At 38.3% G+C, this 20,204-nt stretch overlaps 1 protein-coding gene across 3 annotated transcripts in view; it reads left to right on the forward strand.

Moving 5' to 3' along the window:
- Window positions 1–19,587, forward strand: part of LOC142336130 (uncharacterized) — a 33,386-nt gene extending 13,799 nt beyond the window's left edge. For all 3 annotated transcript variants that reach the window (XM_075384701.1, XM_075384702.1, XM_075384703.1), the window contains one exon: window positions 18,563–19,587. In XM_075384701.1, the coding sequence (XP_075240816.1) occupies window positions 18,563–19,453 (891 nt within the window). In that variant the 3' untranslated portion in view covers window positions 19,454–19,587. The remainder of the gene's footprint in view (window positions 1–18,562) is intronic.
- The last annotated feature ends 617 nt before the right edge of the window (window positions 19,588–20,204 follow it).

Genomic DNA, 20,204 nt, shown 5'->3' on the forward strand with positions numbered 1-20,204 from the left:
ATGCCGGCCATTTCAGGACCTTCTACCTGTTTTTTTTTCTTGAAACTGAATTTTGCAGCGTTTAATCAAAAAACAGCACATGTTAATATAACTCGTCTAACTGTACCTTTGGAAATTGTATCGAAGCAACAGGACTCATTTTGCATGAATCTATTACGCACCCAATGAGGTTTTGGGGTCTTTTAAAACAACTTTAAATAACTTTATTGGATTATTTGAGAATTTTTTGGGTCTGCAGCTCGCTTTTTTGGCCTTGATTCTATTATTTATCAACTAACGTATAAATGCATACTGTGCACTAGATCATGATTTCAAGTTGAGTTGTTTTGTGTTTTCGTCCATGAAAAATCGACGTCTCGTAGCGTAAAAACTAGGCAAACAGTGAAAGAACTAAGCGGTTTAATCATCTTTTCATGTTTAAGCGGAGGAAATGAGAATGAAATATCTCTGGCAATTTCTAAATTTGTCACCTTTTTCCACGACTAGGTGCAAATCATGCGTATGAATCACTACTCATGCTCTGAAAACAGACATCATGCTCTACGTAGCTTTTTGGTAACATGGTGTACATAAATACATTCCTTATCTAAATCAAGATCGACTGGACATAGAGCAATAGAAATATGTAGTAAAAATGCTGAAGATGCTTAAATTGCGCTAATAGATCACGATACGAAAAAAGACTCGAAAAAACTAAAATGTGCCAGGAAAGTGTTCGCAAAACTGTAATAACTTCTGAAAAGAGCCCTTCTTGTGTACGGACAGTTAAAATTATGGAAGTTAAGTGAAAAGTAAGGTCAAAATACGTTAGGCGAACGTTGAAAGTATGTAGGATAAGTGATCAAAAGCGCTAACAATGTGCTCAACATATCTGAGAAATTAAACTGGATCTTACTCCCGTAACTAAGATAGATAATCCCAGATTGAAATCTGACCCCAGACTGCTCTAAAAAAATTGGGTGAAGCACGCAGACTCCAGACCCACTTTTTTGTTGAGCACGGGGTGTCCCAGGCTAGGCATATGAAATACTGCTCTGACGACATCAATTTGTTGAATTTGAGGGAAGTATGGCAAAGTTCAAAATATCATTCTCTCATCCAAAATGATTTATCAGCAACATATACGCAGAGTGCGACCAATATTTGGAAGTCTTTTAGCGGCTAATTGCAAAATGCATCTCATTGAAATCTAAAAGTTCTTAGATGCAACAGAGCCCTTTGGCACCTTTCAGTAAAACGCCTGCATAAGTCGCTGATTGCTGCAGTTTCCGCCCACAACTGCGACTTTGCTCATTTTGGTTCCTCCCAACGCATCGTATGTTTTCAGTAATGCAAGGTTTCAAAATAAGTCAGTTCTTCGTCTAGGTGACCTCCCGCGTTGAGAAATTCGTCGGATTCAAACATAAGAAATCGTCGGTTTTCGTCGGTTTTACTTCGCCAAAACCGATCAAAGCCCTTGCGTTTTTTTTCGTCGTTTTGATCGGTTTTTATCGGTATTTAAATGTAAGAATCGTCGATTTTCGTTGGTTTCGAAACGTAAGAAGCGTTGTTTTCTTCCGTTTTTAAACGGAAAAAGCGTCGGTTTTCGTCGGTTTCAAACGTAAAAAACGTCGGTTTTCGTCGGTTTCAAACGTAAAAAACGTCGGTTTTCGTCGGTTTTAAACGTAAGAAACATCGGTTTTTGGCAAAAATTAGCTGATATAGTGTCGAAAGTATCTCAAGTCAAGTTGAAAAACCGACAGAATCTGAGACAAAACTATTGGAATCCTGTTATTACATTTCAATATTTTACCTGCGTGGCGTGATATTTGGATGGTCTGCCAGGCAAGTGTGTCTGGATATTTTTTTAGAAACAATCGACGATTTGAAGCGTTATGTATTCCAGACCAAAATTACAGGGTCTGAAACAGGGCTGTCTGTAGCTATATGTCCCTACAATTTTCCTGGTCTGTCATGCCCTGTTTCAGACCCTGTAATTTTGGTCTGGAAATACATAACGCTTCAAATGGTCGATTGTTTCCAAAAAAATATCCAGACACTTGACTGGCAGACCATCCAATATCACGCCACGCAGGTAAACTATTCAAATGTAATGACAGGATTCCGATAGTTGTCTCAACTTCTGGAATGTCCTCCCTTACTGCTGAGATGACGTCAACTACAAAACCGTATATAAATTACCTATCAAAGTTAATGTGCTGTTCATAAGCTGGTTCTAACATTCAGCATCTGTAGAGAGCGCAGAATTTGCTATATAACCATAATTTAGAGGCCAAAGGACGTTTTTTCCATTTCTGCTATTCACTTTACCAAATTTCCTTGAGATTCCTTGAGATTTCCAATAAATTGGTTGTTGCATTGGGATTGCGTTTGTTCGAAGCTCTTGTCAAGTGGTGTTGAGAAAGGACTAATAAACTGCTAACTTACAGCTAGTGCCAACTTTACCAGAAGAAAATTTTTATCAAATTTTAATACTTGACAACTTCTGTTCTATCCATCCTCAACAGTTTTTGATGTTTAAGTTTGCTGGATTACAGTTTTTGGCTTTTGGCGACGTTTTTTTTTGCTGTTCAGCAGGTTTGATAGTTTCGTTTTGGGCTAAAAAAGCTGACTAATTGTCATTAAAAAAAGTTTTATTGAGACGTTCAGCAATTTAGTTATTTTTGCCAGTTTTTCCAGTTTTCTTATTAATTGTCTCATTTGCATCTGTTTGGTTTTCATACACCAAGACACATTTCTCGAATTTCGAGCACCAAGTTTTAGAGAGAAATTTTCCAAAACAATAATCTCTAACTTCTTGAATTCGTAGTTCTTGTCTTAGTTTCTCGTTTTCATTCACTAAAAAAATCCCAACTGTCTCTGATCAATATTTCGGGACAATGCTGTCTGTGCTGATCCACCATGGCTGTTCTATAATAAAAAGTAAATTTTGACAAGTTTTATTTGACATTGAAGAGAGGCAGGCCTGAATTGGCTATTGAAATTCTTAGGTTTCACGATTTTTTTGAGTTTCACACTGTTATCATTTACATTTTATTCCGAAATAAATTGTTTCTTTTCTGGAACTTCGAAGCAAAAACTGAAAAATGCCGTCCAAACTATACAAAGTATATTTATTTTACATATCTGAAGTGAAAGCCAAAAAGTTTTAGGACAACATAGTTGACTTTTATGCAGAAAATTTTTTTAAAATGGCTTTGTTACAACTGATTTCTGTAGGTCTTTCAATATTTAGTTTTCCTTCCCAATTTAAATTCTCCCTACTGTTAACAATGTTGCCTTTAAAATTCTTTTTTAGAATTGTTAACTGTTGAGTGAGCAAAACGTTTTTTTTTATTTCTTCTAGATTTGTAAGCTTCGTGGCATATGTTACGAAGTAAATAAAAGAACAAATTTTAGCCAATCAGAATCGAGTATTTCTAATCTTTAAAATAAAATTTAAATACGTTCTAATATACGTAGAAAGTTGCGAAAAAGTTCATTTAACCTAATTTTAAGTAAAGATAACCACTATATGTATCGGTTGAGCTGGTTTTCGGCTTAATATTTTCAGGTTTTCTAGACAAGTGTTGATTGAATACGAACCAAATTGACGTCAATAACATCAGACTAAAAACCGGTAAAAAGCATCAAAAAACCTTTCCGTCTAAGTTTCACTTGATGCATTGATCGTTAATACCTATACGTTGCTTAGAACGTTATGATGCTTGTACGTTGTGATGCTTATACGTGGTCGATATGATTTCGATAGTAGATATTATGAATCGAAACTGCAAAACGGTAGATTGTTTTCACCAACTACATAAAAAAAAGTTTTATTGAGACGTTCAGCAATTTAGTGATTTCTGCCAGTTTTTCCAGTTTTCTTATTAATTGTCTCATTTGCATCTGTTTGGTTTTCATACACCAAGAGACATTTCTCGAATTTCGAGCACCAAGTTTTAGAGAGAAATTTTCCAAAACAATAATCTCTAACTTCTTGAATTCGTAGTTCTTGTCTTAGTTTCTCGTTTTCATTCACTAAAAAAATCCCAACTGTCTCTGATCAATATTTCGGGACAATGCTGTCTGTGCTGATCCACCATGGCTGTTCTATAATAAAAAGTAAATTTTGACAAGTTTTATTTGACATTGAAGAGAGGCAGGCCTGAATTGGCTATTGAAATTCTTAGGTTTCACGTTTTTTTTTGAGTTTCACACTGTTATCATTTACATTTTATTCCGAAATAAATTGTTTCTTTTCTGGAACTTCGAAGCAAAAACTGAAAAATGCCGTCCAAAATATACAAAGTATATTTATTTTACATATCTGAAGTGAAAGCCAAAAAGTTTTAGGACAACATAGTTGACTTTTATGCAGAAAATTTTTTTAAAATGGCTTTGTTACAACTGATTTCTGTAGGTCTTTCAATATTTAGTTTTCCTTCCCAATTTAAATTCTCCCTACTGTTAACAATGTTGCCTTTAAAATTCTTTTTTAGAATTGTTAACTGTTGAGTGAGCAAAACGTTTTTTTTTATTTCTTCCAGATTTGTAAACTTCGTGGCATATGTTACGAAGTAAATAAAAGAACAAATTTTAGCCAATCAGAATCGAGTATTTCTAATCTTTAAAATAAAATTTAAATACGTTCTAATATACGTAGAAAGTTGCGAAAAAGTTCATTTAACCTAATTTTAAGTAAAGATAACCACTATATGTATCGGTTGAGCTGATTTTCGGCTTAATATTTTCAGGTTTTCTAGACAAGTGTTGATTGAATACGAACCAAATTGACGTCAATGACATCAGACTAAAAACCGGTAAAAAAGCATCAAAAAACCTTTCCGTCTAAGTTTCACTTGATGCATTGATCGTTAATACCTATACGTTGCTTAGAACGTTATGATGCTTGTACGTTGTGATGCTTATACGTGGTCGATATGATTTCGATAGTAGATATTATGAATTGAAACTGCAAAACGGTAGATTGTTTTCACCAACTACATAATGGTACCGCTCCCGGCTTTACGAACACTGATTCCATCATGTCAGCTTGAACTTGATTATTTTCCCTTTTCTCAGATAAGTTTTCTGTTGATGTCTTGGAACCTTTAATTTGCCCAACATTTGTTCAACAAGAGATTGGGTTGTTATTACTTTCTAGTTTCTGGATAAATTGACATCAATTAAAACTTTGAATTAAATTTCCTTTGAAAGGAATTATCACTCGATTTCATAGCGAGTTATTCTTTAACAAACTAGGACAAGATAATTTCCGAACAATTTCCGGCTGTTTCATCTCATATGCTTAAGATTATCGAAAGTTGAGAAGCAAGAAGACAATAATATCAATGATTTTTTTACAATTATTGATGATTATGAAGCTTTCCCAAATTTTCCCAGAGTGTGTCTGAGGCCAAAGATAGACAAAACACGATGAGGAAATTTTTGAACACCAGAAGAGGCACAACGACTACAAAAGAGGGCTGCTGGATTTCACGTGAAAGAGTCACGAAAAAAAAACCTGTAAGACTCTTCCAAAATGAAAAAAAATATTTTGATGTTCAGTTACCTCAGACGGAAAGAATCCAAACCCGTAAACTATTTTTGGATATCTCATTGGGTAGTAAAATTTAACTATTCTTTGAGAAAAAAATAGGTTAAGACAAAGGACACACGCTCGCTCAACTTCCCGTGTGTCCTTTGTCTCCCTCCGCGTTGAGCGCGTAGCGTTCAGCGCTCCACTTCTGTTTTTGTCGGGCACTGTGCACTAGACAACCTTTTCTGCTCTTTGGGCGGTTTGTTTTACAGATCGTCTACAGTGTGCTGTGTTTGATGCCTTTTGCGTTTGGTTTGTTTTGCCTGGATTTGGTTTGTTTGAAGTGTGCATATAATAGATAAGCGTGTGCAGTGGTAGTTCTGCTGGTTTTTGGAAATTTTAACATCGTGATGTCTAATGGTCTTGATCAAAAAGTCAAAAAGTTGTACGCTGCCAGGTCAAAGCGTGAGGCTGAATTGCATGCTATACATGATGATATCCTTCATTGTATAAATAGTCAAAGTAGGCGAGTGAAAGTTGAACGCCCAGTAACAAAGTGCAACGAAGCATTTATGACTGTTGTAGACAAAAATGAGGACCTGATTGCGTTTGCTGAAAAAACGGAGGATCCAAGCGCACTTTTTCCTTCATTAGAGTCATACTTGGAGGCAATGACCTTTAAGAACGACAAGATACTCACTTCAGCACGAAACTAAATCAACTCTGCTGATGATAAAGTAAGCGAGTTTCAGGAATCGAAGGCTTCCATTCGTTCTAGAGTTCCCTCACTGATGGCCTCGTCAAAAAACATCTAGTCAGCGTGAATATGATTGGCAGAGGTTGGCAGAGGCAACCCTGCAAGAATTTGTGTTACTAGACGCCGTTTCTAAAGGTAGCCAATCTGAAACAACTGCAAGTGCTAGGAGCTCAATGAGATGTGAAAATGCTGTCCAGGACTGGATCAGCACCTCACTTGCGTTAAGTCTTAACAATGAGGAGAAAACTGGTGAACCAGAGGTTACGATTGACCCTCAAGAATGCCCTAGCGACAACAACGGCAAAACAGTGGAAGATCAGTTTACTGAAATTGCAAGGCCTTCTATTCCAAAAATTGTCGAGGCAATTACATTTTAAGCAATGAGACCTTGCAGCAACTCGACCCTTATTACACTCCACCTTAAAGTTTTTTGGCTGCTGTTAACCACACAGGCGTTGTACCAGGCGCATCTATGGGCGCAACTGAATCAAATAGGTCAACAAGGCACGGCGCTTCCGAAAATAACTAACCAAGGAACCACAGGTATTCACCCGCCTTCTGTACACGCCTCAGGGGCTTCTTCACCACCCATTCAACAGCCCGTTCTACCACAGCCGTTGGCACCGCAAGTAAATGAAAATAATGCATCCGAGTTTTTTTCCACACGCACAGCTTCAATCTTCACAATCCAGGGGACCTGAAACATCAAGTCTGCCTAAGAACAATCCCGCAGAGCGTATATGCTCCCGACAAAATATTAATTTTGTCCCGCGAGCACTAAGCGCCACTCTTCCCCCTTTTCCGACAACAAATCATTCAGCCTCCGCAAAAAAACGTTCCCGTGCACCCAAGCGCCCCACCAAGTCCAAACACTCAATAGCACAACTCCGAACCCTCTCGTCCTAATGACCTCTCCATTCCGAACCCAGTTTTTGCACCTAACGTCACTGCTCCCATCCCAAACGCCCTTTTGATTAATCAGCCTCTCGTCAACAGCACTTTTCACAATAGTACTAACCAAGTACACAAAGTCGTACGTTCCGTTGCTCCTCCTTTCCCAAATATTCCCAATATTCCTCTTGGTCAACACTTTGTGCCAAATATGAGTCATTGGCGTTTTCCGCAGCACAGACCGTAAATAGTCAACCAAGACACTACCACCGTGCATAGTGTGCCTCCAAAAGTACAGACACATATGGCACCCTCAAGCACTAATGTTCCACTACGAATACATCAGAATTCACCCCTTTTGATTGATATGCAATCACCATCAGGCGCACAACAGGAAAACCCGATCGCAACTACTAGTAATGTTGCACCTGTTCTAGCCACTCCGGTTTTTCAGCTAACATAACCTTATGTTGGGCCCACTCCGTGGAGGTGGAGTGGTCCGCAGGTGTCTGCACCTGCCCCTCTGATACCGGACAATGCGTCATTGATTAGGAAATTAGCTGATGCAATAACCAGCAAGAAAAATGAGCCTTTGCCAGAATGGAAACTTGCTCGGTTTAATGGCGATCCTTTACAATGGCACGAGTGGTATGGTCAATTCAAAGGCGCGATTGGCTCGCAATTGCTCACTGATGACGTTAAATTGGCCTACCTTAAAACACTCGTGACCGGTAAAGCAAAGATTGCAATGCCGAGTTTGCTTACTGCGGTTTATTGTACAAGGAAGCACTAAGGACTTTGGAGCGCCACAGGCAGTCTTATGTGCACACTTGGATAAGCTAAGCAATTTTCCGCCTCTTAAAATGCACAATAGTGATAACGTAACTAACTATTTTGTAACCATATCCAGCCTCGTTGGAGTTTTCAAGTCGCTATCATATGATGCTGACTTGAAGAGCGTTTCCCTACTTAACCAAGTGGTACAGAAGTTACCACCAAACATGAAAGAGTCGTGGTCGCTCTTTACGGTTAAGAAGCACTGAGTTAAACCTACCCTCCTTCACTTTAACAACTGGTGGCGGATAAGTTGGTCGCGGATAACAAACTTTGCTTTTCGTGCTTACGGGACAAGCACACATTCCGCCACTGCCCTCAACCAAGAAAGTGCCGAGCAAAAGGTTGTAATAGTTCGCATAACACACTATTGCATGGAGCAGATAGGGTTTTCCTAACGAAACAGTCAACAGATTCCAATATCATTCAGCCTTCTGGCAACACAGGTCAAAAGGAAGAAACCACTAGTCAACAGCCGTCTAATAAGACCACAACAATGTCATCTGTTACTGATGTTAAGGGGCTCCTTCAGGTAACGGAATTGCAGTTGGTCAATTCGTTCGGTGTAGATACCAAGGCTTTAGTTTTGTGTGATACTGCCTGCAGTAACTCTGGGGTGGCCTGTAGTGTCGCAGATAGACCCGGTTTGCACGGTAAAGCACTAAAGCTAACTGTCAAGGGTATTAATACCGAAGAAGTAGTTGATACTAGAGTTGTTGAAGTTACTGTGAAACCAAGAGAACATCAGGAATTCGAACCATTTACCATCAACCTTTTCGTTAATGAGAGTCTGAACGTCGGCTCTGATATAATTAATGTACAGGGCCTGCAAGAGACTTACCCACACTTAGCAGTCCTTGATCCCACGACATATTCCCATAAAGACATTGAGATGATACTCGGACAAGATGTCTATCATGCCATCCGCCCGTTAGAATACTTCTCTGCCGATGAGAAGCGTTCACCCGTTGCCGTACGTTTACCCAAAGGTTTGGTCTTAAGCGGTCCGTTACCAACAAGTTCTTGTTTAACCTCAACGTGCTTTAAAGTGAATATCGAACATGACAATGAGTTAACAAGTCAAATAGGGTCATGGTACATTGAATCATTCGGGGCAGACAAGCAGCTCGACTCAAGGTTTGCAGCAGACGCAAGTGGTCACGAAATCCTTGAGATTACCACCATACACAATGGCCTGAGAAACAATGTCGGAATGCTGTGGGCAGCAGACAACACCAAGCTCCCAAATAATTACTTCTCCTCCCTTGTGCAACTAAAATCTCTCGAAAAACGATTGGCCTAGGATGAAGACCTTAGAGAGTATACGAGTACCATCAAGAAAGACCTAAATAAGGGGTATGTAATTGAGGTTCCAGACGCTCACAAGGCTGAGAGCCGGTCCGATAAAGAGTGGTACCTACCCCACCATCCGATTTTAAACCCGAACAAACCGGATAAGGTGCGTAAGGTGCTCAATGGAGCAGCAACATTTCATGGTGCCTCACTGAATAAATCTTTGCTCACTGGCCCTGATCTGCTCACAGACTTTATTTACGTACTTCTTCGCTTCCGACAACATCCATATGCCGTCTCTGCCGACATCGAGGGATTGTTTCTACAGGTTGGTGTATTACCATCAGATCAACCATCACTCCGCTTTCTGTGGCGGTAGGACCCCACAACTAACGTTGTAGTGTATGAATATACGCGATATTATTCGGGGCTAAAGACTCGCCCACCTGCGCCAACTATGCATTACAACGCAATGCGAGAGACAATGCCAAGTTTTACCCCAAAGCTGCAAAAGCCGTCCTTGAAAACTTTTACTTGGACGATTACCTTGACTCAGTGGAGTCTCCTGAGAAAGCCATCTATAGATCGAAGAAATTGGTACACCTTTTCCACCTCGGTGGGTTCAAGCTTACAAAGTTTGTAAGCAATGTGCCAAATCTGGCTGATCGGATTGATTGTTCTCCTCAATCTACTGAGCCCAAGGTTATTGTGTCATGTCAGTAGGATTCATCGCTTGTGTTAGGGCTAAAGTGGGACCACCCTAATGACACTTTAGTTGTGAGTAGAGGTACAAGCTGCGCTATCACAAAGTCACTCACGCAGCGCTTAGTACTAAGTCTTGTCTCGAAAGTCTTTGACCCAATTGGTCTTGTCGCAACGTTTACTGTCGGTACTCAACTGCTCTTAAAGGACATCTGGCGTATCACAGGGCAACAATGGGATGACGAGCTCCCACAGGACATGGTTCAAAGATTTTTGGTTTGGAGTGCGGACATACCAAAGCTTGAAAAGTCCCCGAAGTTGCTTTAATGGACGCTTTGATAATATAGAGTTGCATATGTTCGGTGACAGTTCCCAGGATATTTTTTCAGTGCAGTCGCAAGCTCCCACGGTCGAAGAAAAAACAGAGCTTGGGTTTGTTTTAGGGAAAGCGCGCGTGGCGCCCATGAAAGTAATGACTGTCCCAAAACTCGAATTACAAGCAGCTCTATTTGCCGCTCGACTGAAAAGGGAAATTACACAAGCACTTACTGTAACTGTTAACCAAGCTCTCCAATGGATTAATTCTAATGAAAAGCAACCAATCGTTGTTGCAAACCATCTTTGTGATATTTTGGAGTATATCAGCCTTGACCAATGGAACCACGTCGCAACTAAGAATAATCCAGCTCACGCTGGCACGCGTGGAATGTCCGCTGAGATTTTGCAACTAAGCAGTTGGGTCAAAGGACCACATTTCTTAACTAACTCAAGTTTCCCTTTCGTACCGAACAAAGACGTCATTAATAACATCAAGCTTGGCGTCAACCAAGCAGTCACTATAGAAGACACTGTTTATCTGGCTACATCTGTCAAAAGAACAGACAACCTCCGTTCCTTCATTGTTTCCGTTTGATAAGTTTAGTTCTTATCAAAAGTACTTGCGCATTGCCGCATACGTTTCTCCGGCTTTTGCCGAAACATACCGGCTACCGTAACCTCGATGGTAGCATTTCTGACCCTACTGAGCTTGACGAAGCTGAGCGTCATCTACAGTATTTGTTGCAGGGAGAGTATTTTGAAGCCGAAAGAAAAAATCTTCTTGACAATAAATCTGTTAAACGGAGTAGCCCAATTGCTCCACATTCACCATTCCTTAGTCCAAATGGGCTAATCTGTTCCTCGGGCCGCATCAAGCGGTTAATGGAAGTTGGGTTTAGCGTAAAGTACCCAATCATCTTATATGCACATCATCCGTTTGTGAAACTGTTCCTTTAACACACGCACGTAAAGCATTACCACCAAGGCGTTGAATACCTAAGATCAATTGTGCAGGAACACTATACAGTACTGAAAATAAGATCATCTTTGCGTTCCATCAAAGCACACTGCCTGAGATGCCGAGAATTCCAAGCTGTAACTATGCAACCAATCATGTCTGACTTACCTAAGGAGAGACTTGCTTACCAGTCTCCTCCCTTCTTGAACACTGGCGTTGACTACTTTGGGCCATTCTATGTTACTGTCCGGCGTACTACTGAGAAAAGGTGGGGCTTCCTCTTCACCTGTCTCACTACTCGCCCTGTCCATGTCGAGATAGTTACATCCATGGACACCAGTTCTTGTGTTATGGGAGTTGAGCGGTTTGTGTCACATAGGGGTACACCTGCCATGATTTGGTCCGACAATAGCACGAACTTTATGGGAGCGGAGAAAGAACTCCGAGAAAGTACTGAAAAGTGGAACGTTGTTAACATTGCAGCCGAGCTCACTCACAAAGGTAAAAAGTGGAAGTTCAATCCACCCAGCGCACCACATCAAGGTGGTATCTGGGAGAGGTTGGTACGCAGCTTCAAGCGCGTGTTGCATACTATTCTTGGCACGCGTCGCCTCATGGGTGAGGTACTGCATACTACCTTTTGTCTCGTGGAGAATGCTCTCAAATCGCGTCTCCTAACAACCGTAAGCGCTGATCCATGCGATTTGAACGCTATAACGCTTAACCACTTTCTCTTAGGAGAATACTCTACCGGTATTCCGTCTGTTGTCGGCAATAATGAGTTTGACCATCGTAAACGTTACGCCCGTGCGCAGTCGCACGCTAATGCGATCTGGTCCCGTTGGAGCAGAGAGTACGTACCGATGCTGAACCGACGCTCTAAGTGGCAGACGCCTGCCGAGCAACACCTTAATACCAGTGACTTGGTTTGGATAGTTGAGGAAACAACCCCTAGGGGTTACTACCCAACCGCTCGGATTGTGCAACTCCGTTACGGTTCCGATAGCGTCGCGCGATCTGCCATTTTACGTACGCTGACTCGTCCGTCCGCTTGTAAAACTTGTACCAGTTTTCCCAACATCTTCCGGGCCGGAGAATGTTACGAAGTAAATAAAAAAACGAATTTTAGCCAATCAAAATCGAGTATTTCTAATCTTTAAAATAAGATTTCAGTACGTTCTAATATACATAGAAAATTGCGAAAAAGTTCATTTAACCTAATTTTAAGTAAACATAACCACTATATATATATATATATATATATATATATATATATATATATATATCGATTAAGCTGGTTTTCGGCTTAATACTTTCAGGCTTTCTAAACAAGTGTTGATTGAATACGAACCAAATTGACGTCAATAACATCAGACTAAAAACCGGTAAAAGAGCATCAAAAAACCTTTCCGTCTAAGTTTCACTTGATGCATTGATCGTTAATACCTATACGTTGCTTAGAACGTTATGATGCTTGCACGTTGTGATGCTTATACGTGGTCGATATGATTTCGATAGTAGATACTATGAATTGAAACTCCAAAACGGTAGATTGTTTTCACCAATTACAGCTTAGAAAAAAGCGAGCGCAAAAACGATATAAATTCAAATCAACACAGAATAAATCTCGATTGAAGTGAAAAATGAAACGTTCGTATATATTTAATTTGAATGTTCCTAATTTTTTAAATACGATTTATACGTAAGTTCTCTGTGAAAGTTGTTTGTCTCAAAACTTCACTTAAATTTCACTGAATTCTTCTGCTCCTTAACCAAGTGACTGACTCTGCTTGTTAATCTGATAGTGGAAATTATATATAAAGACCCTCTTTTTTAGTAATAGCCGAGAAACAATAGCGAGGCTATTGTTGATCTTGCCGTAGTTTTCAATTAATAAGTCGTTTCCATCGATACTTGAAACCATCTGACTTCATTTTTCAGTGAACTCCAACGTTATGCAGTTGAATTTTGCCTTAACTCACTAAAAAAATTGACTTCTGCATTCAATTAGAGTTCAAAATTTAAGCATACACTTAACAAAAGCCAATAGGACATCTCAACCCTTGCCTTAAACCTTATCTCTGTAACACTTCCAAATCCAAATCGAACAACTAAAATTTATAAGGGCTCTAATAATCTTCTTGTGTTATAAAACATTTACATCGAATCATAAACTTAGAATTAGAACAGCAGTGACTGTCAATTTATCGTTTTTTTTCCTTTCTTTTTTCATTTCCAATTGAGATCATGGAGATATGATATATGGCGGCTTTTTTCGAGCTATTAAACCGCAATGTTCACGAAAAAAAAATCTTTTTAAAAAAATTTCTTTAATGAACTATAAAAGGATAAATAATGAATTACATTAATTAAAAAATAACATTAATGAATTTTATGGAAAAGCTTATTGGGGAGCTCGAGAAGAAGCAAGCATCTATCAACAAGCTAGTATCAAGGGTACAATTCCTGGAGAAAAAGGTGAACGATATTGAAAGATACTCATCAAAAGACTATTATTATCAACAACCTACCCCTTGTGCATGGGACAGATTATTGGGAGGACGTTTTAACGTTTTTTGCCAACTACCTGAACCTCAAAGTAGAGCAGGACAGCATTGTAGCATGCCATCCACTGGGGCCGATCCACAACCCTAGCCAACCACCAGCATTCATTGTCAAGTTCGTTTACTTTGATGTGAAAGACAGAATATGGGGAAGAAAACATTTCCTGAGAAATCAGCTTAACCCGACAAATGCAAAACCGATCGTCCTCAACGAACGATTAACAAAAACAGATGCCGATTTAATGGATTATCTAAAAGGATTGGGCTTAAAAACATCGACCTACAACTGCGCACCTCAAGTTTTTATTAAAAAGCATGGAAGTAAGCCGAAACCACACAACATTGTTGACATGGAGGAAGAGGATTCATTACTCGCGCAAGGCTCCCTTTTATTTTATTCTAAGAACGAAAAAACATTGCAATCAGCACCTAGAACAGCTTTATTCAATTTTACTGAAGGAGGACAAAAACAAGTTAATGGAAAAGAAAAAGCAAACAAACGAGGAATGAGCAGCCCTAGTGATGGAAAAATTGTCGGAAATCCGAAGAAGCTGAAAAATAACAAAGATCTACTCAATCAGTATATTGAAACCATTGTAACCGACACTACTACTGATCAAATTAATGATATTGATTCTGAAAACGGCTTAATTGTCGAAGAAGTTATTGATTCGTAATGCTTCACTTCATCTTAACCTACCTTTTCCACCATTTCGTCTAAGCAACACAATAGTTCTTCTGAGGCTGTCATTTGTGTTACAACTAATGTACGTTCTCTAAGGAAAAACTTTATTAATCTAGAAGCATGCATTGAGCAACTCACTAATAAACCAGATATAATCGCCATTACGGAGACTTGGCTAAACAAGTCTGAAAATGAAAACATTTTTTCTTTTGATGGCTATAAGTTTTTCTGACGGTGCCGCGGATCAAGAGGAGGAGGTGTAGGAGTTCATGTATCTGCTAAGCTCAAAGTAAGAAGTTTTAAAGAAAACTCGGACGCAGAGATTTTAAGCATTGATATTGCTACTGAAAATGGTCAATAAATTACTTTCACAGTTTTGTATCGGTCACCCTCCGAGTCCATTGATGGTTTTTTTTTAATATCTTGGAGAAATTTCTAGAGGAACTTAATTTTTTGAGAAAACAAATAATTGCAGGAGATTTTAATATTGATCTCTTAAGAGACAACAAGGAGTGTAGGGGGTTATCCGACATATTTACATCCTTCGGTATGAATTTACTATCGCAACGAAGTCAAAGCCGAGAAACATCAACTTCTGCAAGCTGTATAGACCATATATGGGTTAATGTTCTAAGTAAGAGAGCCATGAACTATAGTTTCGGACCAGCCGATCATTATTTGTGTGAATGTGTTCTGATGCTTCCAAAATTATTAAAAGAAAATGAACGCAGTTTCTTCACAAGAAATCTAAAGATTTTTGATAACCTTGATATTAGGTTAAGACTGGAGTTTCTAATGAGCCAAAAGCTAAGGAAAATCGCGTTTAGTGATATCGATCCCAATACGGCAATCGTAAAGCTTAATGAGGTAATTACCTATTGTTTCGACAGATTTTGTCCACTTACAAAAATCAAAAGGGCGCGTAAGAACTGGGTAACAAATCAAGTACTGCGTGCAACAAGGAAAAGGAATGAGCTCTACCAATTATATATTAAAAATCCGACAATAGACAACTTTGAGCAGTTTAAGATTTCAAGGAATAAATGTAATGCGCTATCTCGTAAAGCATATCGAGCTTACTGGAGAACTAAATTGGAAAATGCAGACCCAAAACAATATCATACTACCATCAGTAATATAATTGGACCAAAAAGAAAACTGATTTTGCCGGATAATTTTGACTCAAATGTCGCAAATGATATGAATAAGTTTTTTGCACACATTGGCACAGAACTGAATGCCAAAATTGAAAAATTAGAAAAATTACACATAGAAAGGCAACCACAATCTTTGTTTTTTAGTGAAATTAAATATAATGAGGTGGAAAACGTAATTATAAACATGCAAAGTAAAAACAGCTATGGTCACGATGGTATATCCTCCAAAATGCTAAAACTTTGTTGTCCCCTTATAATTGAACCACTAACTAATGTGTTCAATAACTGTGTTAAAACTGGAATTTTCCCGGACGAATTTAAAGTTGCAAAAGTAAATCCCCTCCACAAAGATGGTAATGTCAATGAGTATGGAAATTACAGACCAGTTTCATTACTCCTATCATTAGCAAAAGTGTTATCTATAACAGAATTATTAATTATTTTGAACATTTTGAGTTGCTCAATGCTAATCAGTTTGGATTTAGGTCTAAATTGAACACTGTAGATGCCGCTCTTAGGTTAGTTGAAGAGATCAGAAATATGAAAAATCTGAAAAAAGATCCACTGATGCTTTTACTTGATCTGCAGAAAGCATTTGATAGCGTTGATCACTCTATTTTACTAGGAAAACTTGAGAACTACGGAATTCGAGGTTGTAACTTTCGCCTGCTCAAAAATAACTTGTCAGAGAGGTATCAATATATACATATTAAAAACACTGTAGGTACAAAACGCCGGGTCAACTGTGGGGTTCCCCAGGGCTCAGTTTTGGGTCCACTACTGTTTTTGATATATATCAATGATCTGCCGCATGCTGTTTTTAATTCTTCAATAACACTCTTTGCTGATGATACAGCAATAGTAAAAAATCCACTTGCAAGCAACGAGGAGTTTCAGGAAGATATCGAAAGAGTTGATCATTGGATGAAATACAACAAAGTAACCGTAAAGGCTACGAAATCTAAATTGCTCAGATTTTGCATTGCTAAGGACGACATTTCACTAAAATTTTCTGATGAATTTTTAATAAGTGTGGATTCTCGCAAATATTTAGGAATATGGTTGGATAACAAACTTGCTTTCAGACAACACATTGGGTATATACTGAAAAAGATGAATAAATTCTGCGCAATTGTTTATAAGTTGCGCGACGTAATGACAATTAATCAGCTTATAAATTATTATAAAACGTATGTACAACCGGTCTTGCAATATGGGATTCTTATATATGGTTGCGTGAAAAAAAGCAATCTCTATGTAATTCACAAAAGTCAAAAACGGTTGTTTAGAATAGCTTTTCGTAAAAAGTATTGCGACAGCATTTCTGATAAACTGGAGAAATTAAAAATTGCATCGGTGTTTGAATTACACATATACGAGTTGTTCAAACGAGTGGTTAATAAAAAAGAAATCTCACAATGTGGTAAGCGCTATGTAACTAGGGCAAAATCAAGCGGGATCAACTCTCTGCCAATAGACAAATGTAAAGCGAAACAACTCTCTGTAGAATTTAGAACAATTTGTCTTGCGAATCTGTTGAAAAAAGCAAACATAGAAATCCAGACAAGCTTTAAAAGTGAAAATTCAAAAAACGCATATTTACACGACTTCCGTGATAATTTCATAATAGGGAACCTAGAGCTGGCAAATATTATCTTTAAATAAGAACTAATCCACGTGGTATCAAATTGCCTCTATCATATTGTTGTGATTTTGCAGTCTTGGACAGCTTCTTGCTTGTGTGAGATGCCTTTCAGTGCTCAAGGTGTGGAACTAACTACTGTTGTAGGGCCTTTAATGAGCACTCGAAAGTCATTCTTATCATTCAAGAACTGTACTTAGACTACTCATCCTCATTGCGCTGGGAGGTGTCTCTCGCAGGCTTGAGGCTGTCCGGGACTGCATCGTTGAAATAGAATTTATTTAACCTTAGTCTGTTTTTTTCTCGTTTTATTTTTAGTTTCTCTGTTTATCTTCATCCTCATGATGTTTCATATTTTGTTCAATTTTCATGGTAACTTTAATAATAATGCTTAAATTTTGTGATAATTAAAATTGAATCAAATGCTCTTGGGCTGCATTCAACAAGCCTTTAGCAGGCTTTCCGGCTAGTCCAGTCTTGACTATGTATATACCTATCGATGTTAACTTTTGTAATTTTAATTTTTCAAGACGAATTCAATTATTATTATTATTATTGTAAATGTGTATATTTTGCTCCACGTCTATTTGCTATGTCATTGTTCTGCCGTTTTCTTCCATAAAACTGCTCCATTTCCACCCGGTCCTAGTTCATAACCTTAACAGAACTCCAGATAGAGTGATTAAGGTGTAATGCTGATTCTACTCTTGTATACTGGGAAAACGTGCATTAGTATACTGATTAAAAAATCACCTAAATGACACTCGTAACTACACTTTACTTGTACTCTTTGCAAAGGATGTAAATGGGAGCAGGTTGATTAAAAATTGCACTCTTGTTTACACCATTGAGCTAAATTTCTTTCATTGTTTTATTCTTCTATGATAATGGTGTATGTATTTATTAGACAATACACTCTTGTTTACGCAATTGCATTACATTTCCATCTATGCGGACAATGCAATTATTACAAAATAATTTCTTGGGTTCACCATTGAGTTACGTCTCCTTTTTTGGCAAATGTTCTTTTTACCTTTTCTTAAACTGTGAAAAAAGTTTTTGTTACTAAATTCCTGCTATAAAACCCGCTAAGACATGTAAAGGGGTGAGTATGTTCATTTTTTTCATAAACTTGATGAAACTTTTCCCACTAAAACCTAGAAATGAGGGGAGCACTATTTACAGGTTTGGTTAGTAACATTTACACTGCTCTGCAATAACCAACGTTTCATTGATGTAGGTTGTGAATGATCCAGACATCGGGACTGATGTGCACACAAAGCAGTTGGGTGGAAAGGGGGTGGAAAGTGTCGCGAATAAATACAAACCAGATGAAGGATCACCTGAAGAAAAAGGTCAAGTTGTGGAAGCAGTATCACATGGAACTATGCCGAATATTTACAAAGAAACAAAAGAAGAGCCTCTGAAAGACGACATATTTGTTGTTCCCGAAGTTCCAAAAGTTGTTAAAATTGGCGATAATATTCCGTTTGAGTTCGAAGTCGAGGCTGGATCAAAATGGAATGTTTCGTGTTTTGCAAAAACCTACGCTGGAATTGTAACTGCTGAGGTGCTTGTGGAGGACATAACCGATAGTCAGTTTTTCGGAGGGGAACTCAAATTTAACCAGTATGGAAAATACGCTCTTAACGGCGACTATTTGGAGTTCAGAATTTTCTGTGAAAGTCATACTGCTGTTGCTTCGCCGTGTTATCCAATCAAATTCGAGACTTCAAAACCTGTGCTTAAAATATTGTCACAGCCGCCGTATGTGATTGGTCGGCCAATTGACCTTGAGTTTTCGTTCACCAATGAGCTTCCGATACCTTTGACAAATTGGCGTTTTGCATTTTTGGCTCCAAAATTGAAGAAACAGTCCTTTTATGCGAAAAATCCGTTACAATCGGGCGAAACAAAACGAGTACACTTGATATGGGTTCCGAAACGACCGGGAACTTTTGATGTAATTTTGCAGATCATAGCGGCTGAAATTGCGTCGATACAGGCACACTCGGTCTCGATTCAAATTGATAAGGAGGATGCGGTCAATGGGAGCAATAATCAGTTACCTGAACAAGGTGGGGATCAAAGCGTTCAACGGATTCCGGTTCCGAGTCATCAGCAAAACTGAAACACCGGTTCAGAACAACTGTTTATAAGTTAGTTTGAAGTTAATTATATGCTGGACTGGAATTCCAATGGATAGATTGAGAGATTAGAACTTTATTCTATATTATCAGTCTGAATAGGGATTTTTATCATAAGTTTATTCTATGGGGCTACAGTTAAGTTGTATGAAATATTCTAGGGCAGTAAATATTGGCTGTCAAAATTGAAGACTAATTAAGCGACACGGTCAGTTGTTTACGTGCCCATAGCTTTGAAAAAAGGAAACTCGTTAAAACTATAACTCTATCAATTGACAATAGAACTCAATAGAATTCTCGGTCATAGATGATGCTTCGACAATTAATAATTGAGAAAAAAATACAAACAAGTTAAGCATTAAAATTATTAATCAACACTTTTAATTAAGGAAGTTTATCGACCGGAATAATTATATGCACAAGAATTAGTATTAGAAAAGTTCAACTCAGGTAAGCTGTCATGCTTTGGCTAACGTTATCTACCAAATCATACCTGGTAATAAAAATGGTGATCAAAATTAATTTAAAACTGAATATATCTGATTCGTGAGTCACTGAGTATCTTTGGTTTTCTAGCTTTAGGCATTTGTTTGCAAAAAGCTTTCAAGGCTTCACTTATGCGCACCTCAAGACCAAAAAACCAAAGTTTAACTTTATGACTCTTTCAAAGCTTTTAACACCAAGTTTTCTCAGTTTTCTTAGAATTAAAGAATAATATAGACTTACCTGTTTGAA

The sequence above is a fragment of the Convolutriloba macropyga genome, chromosome 3 (genome assembly GCF_964194025.1).
Source record: "Convolutriloba macropyga chromosome 3, txConMacr16.3, whole genome shotgun sequence".
Lineage (NCBI taxonomy): Eukaryota > Metazoa > Xenacoelomorpha > Acoela > Convolutidae > Convolutriloba > Convolutriloba macropyga.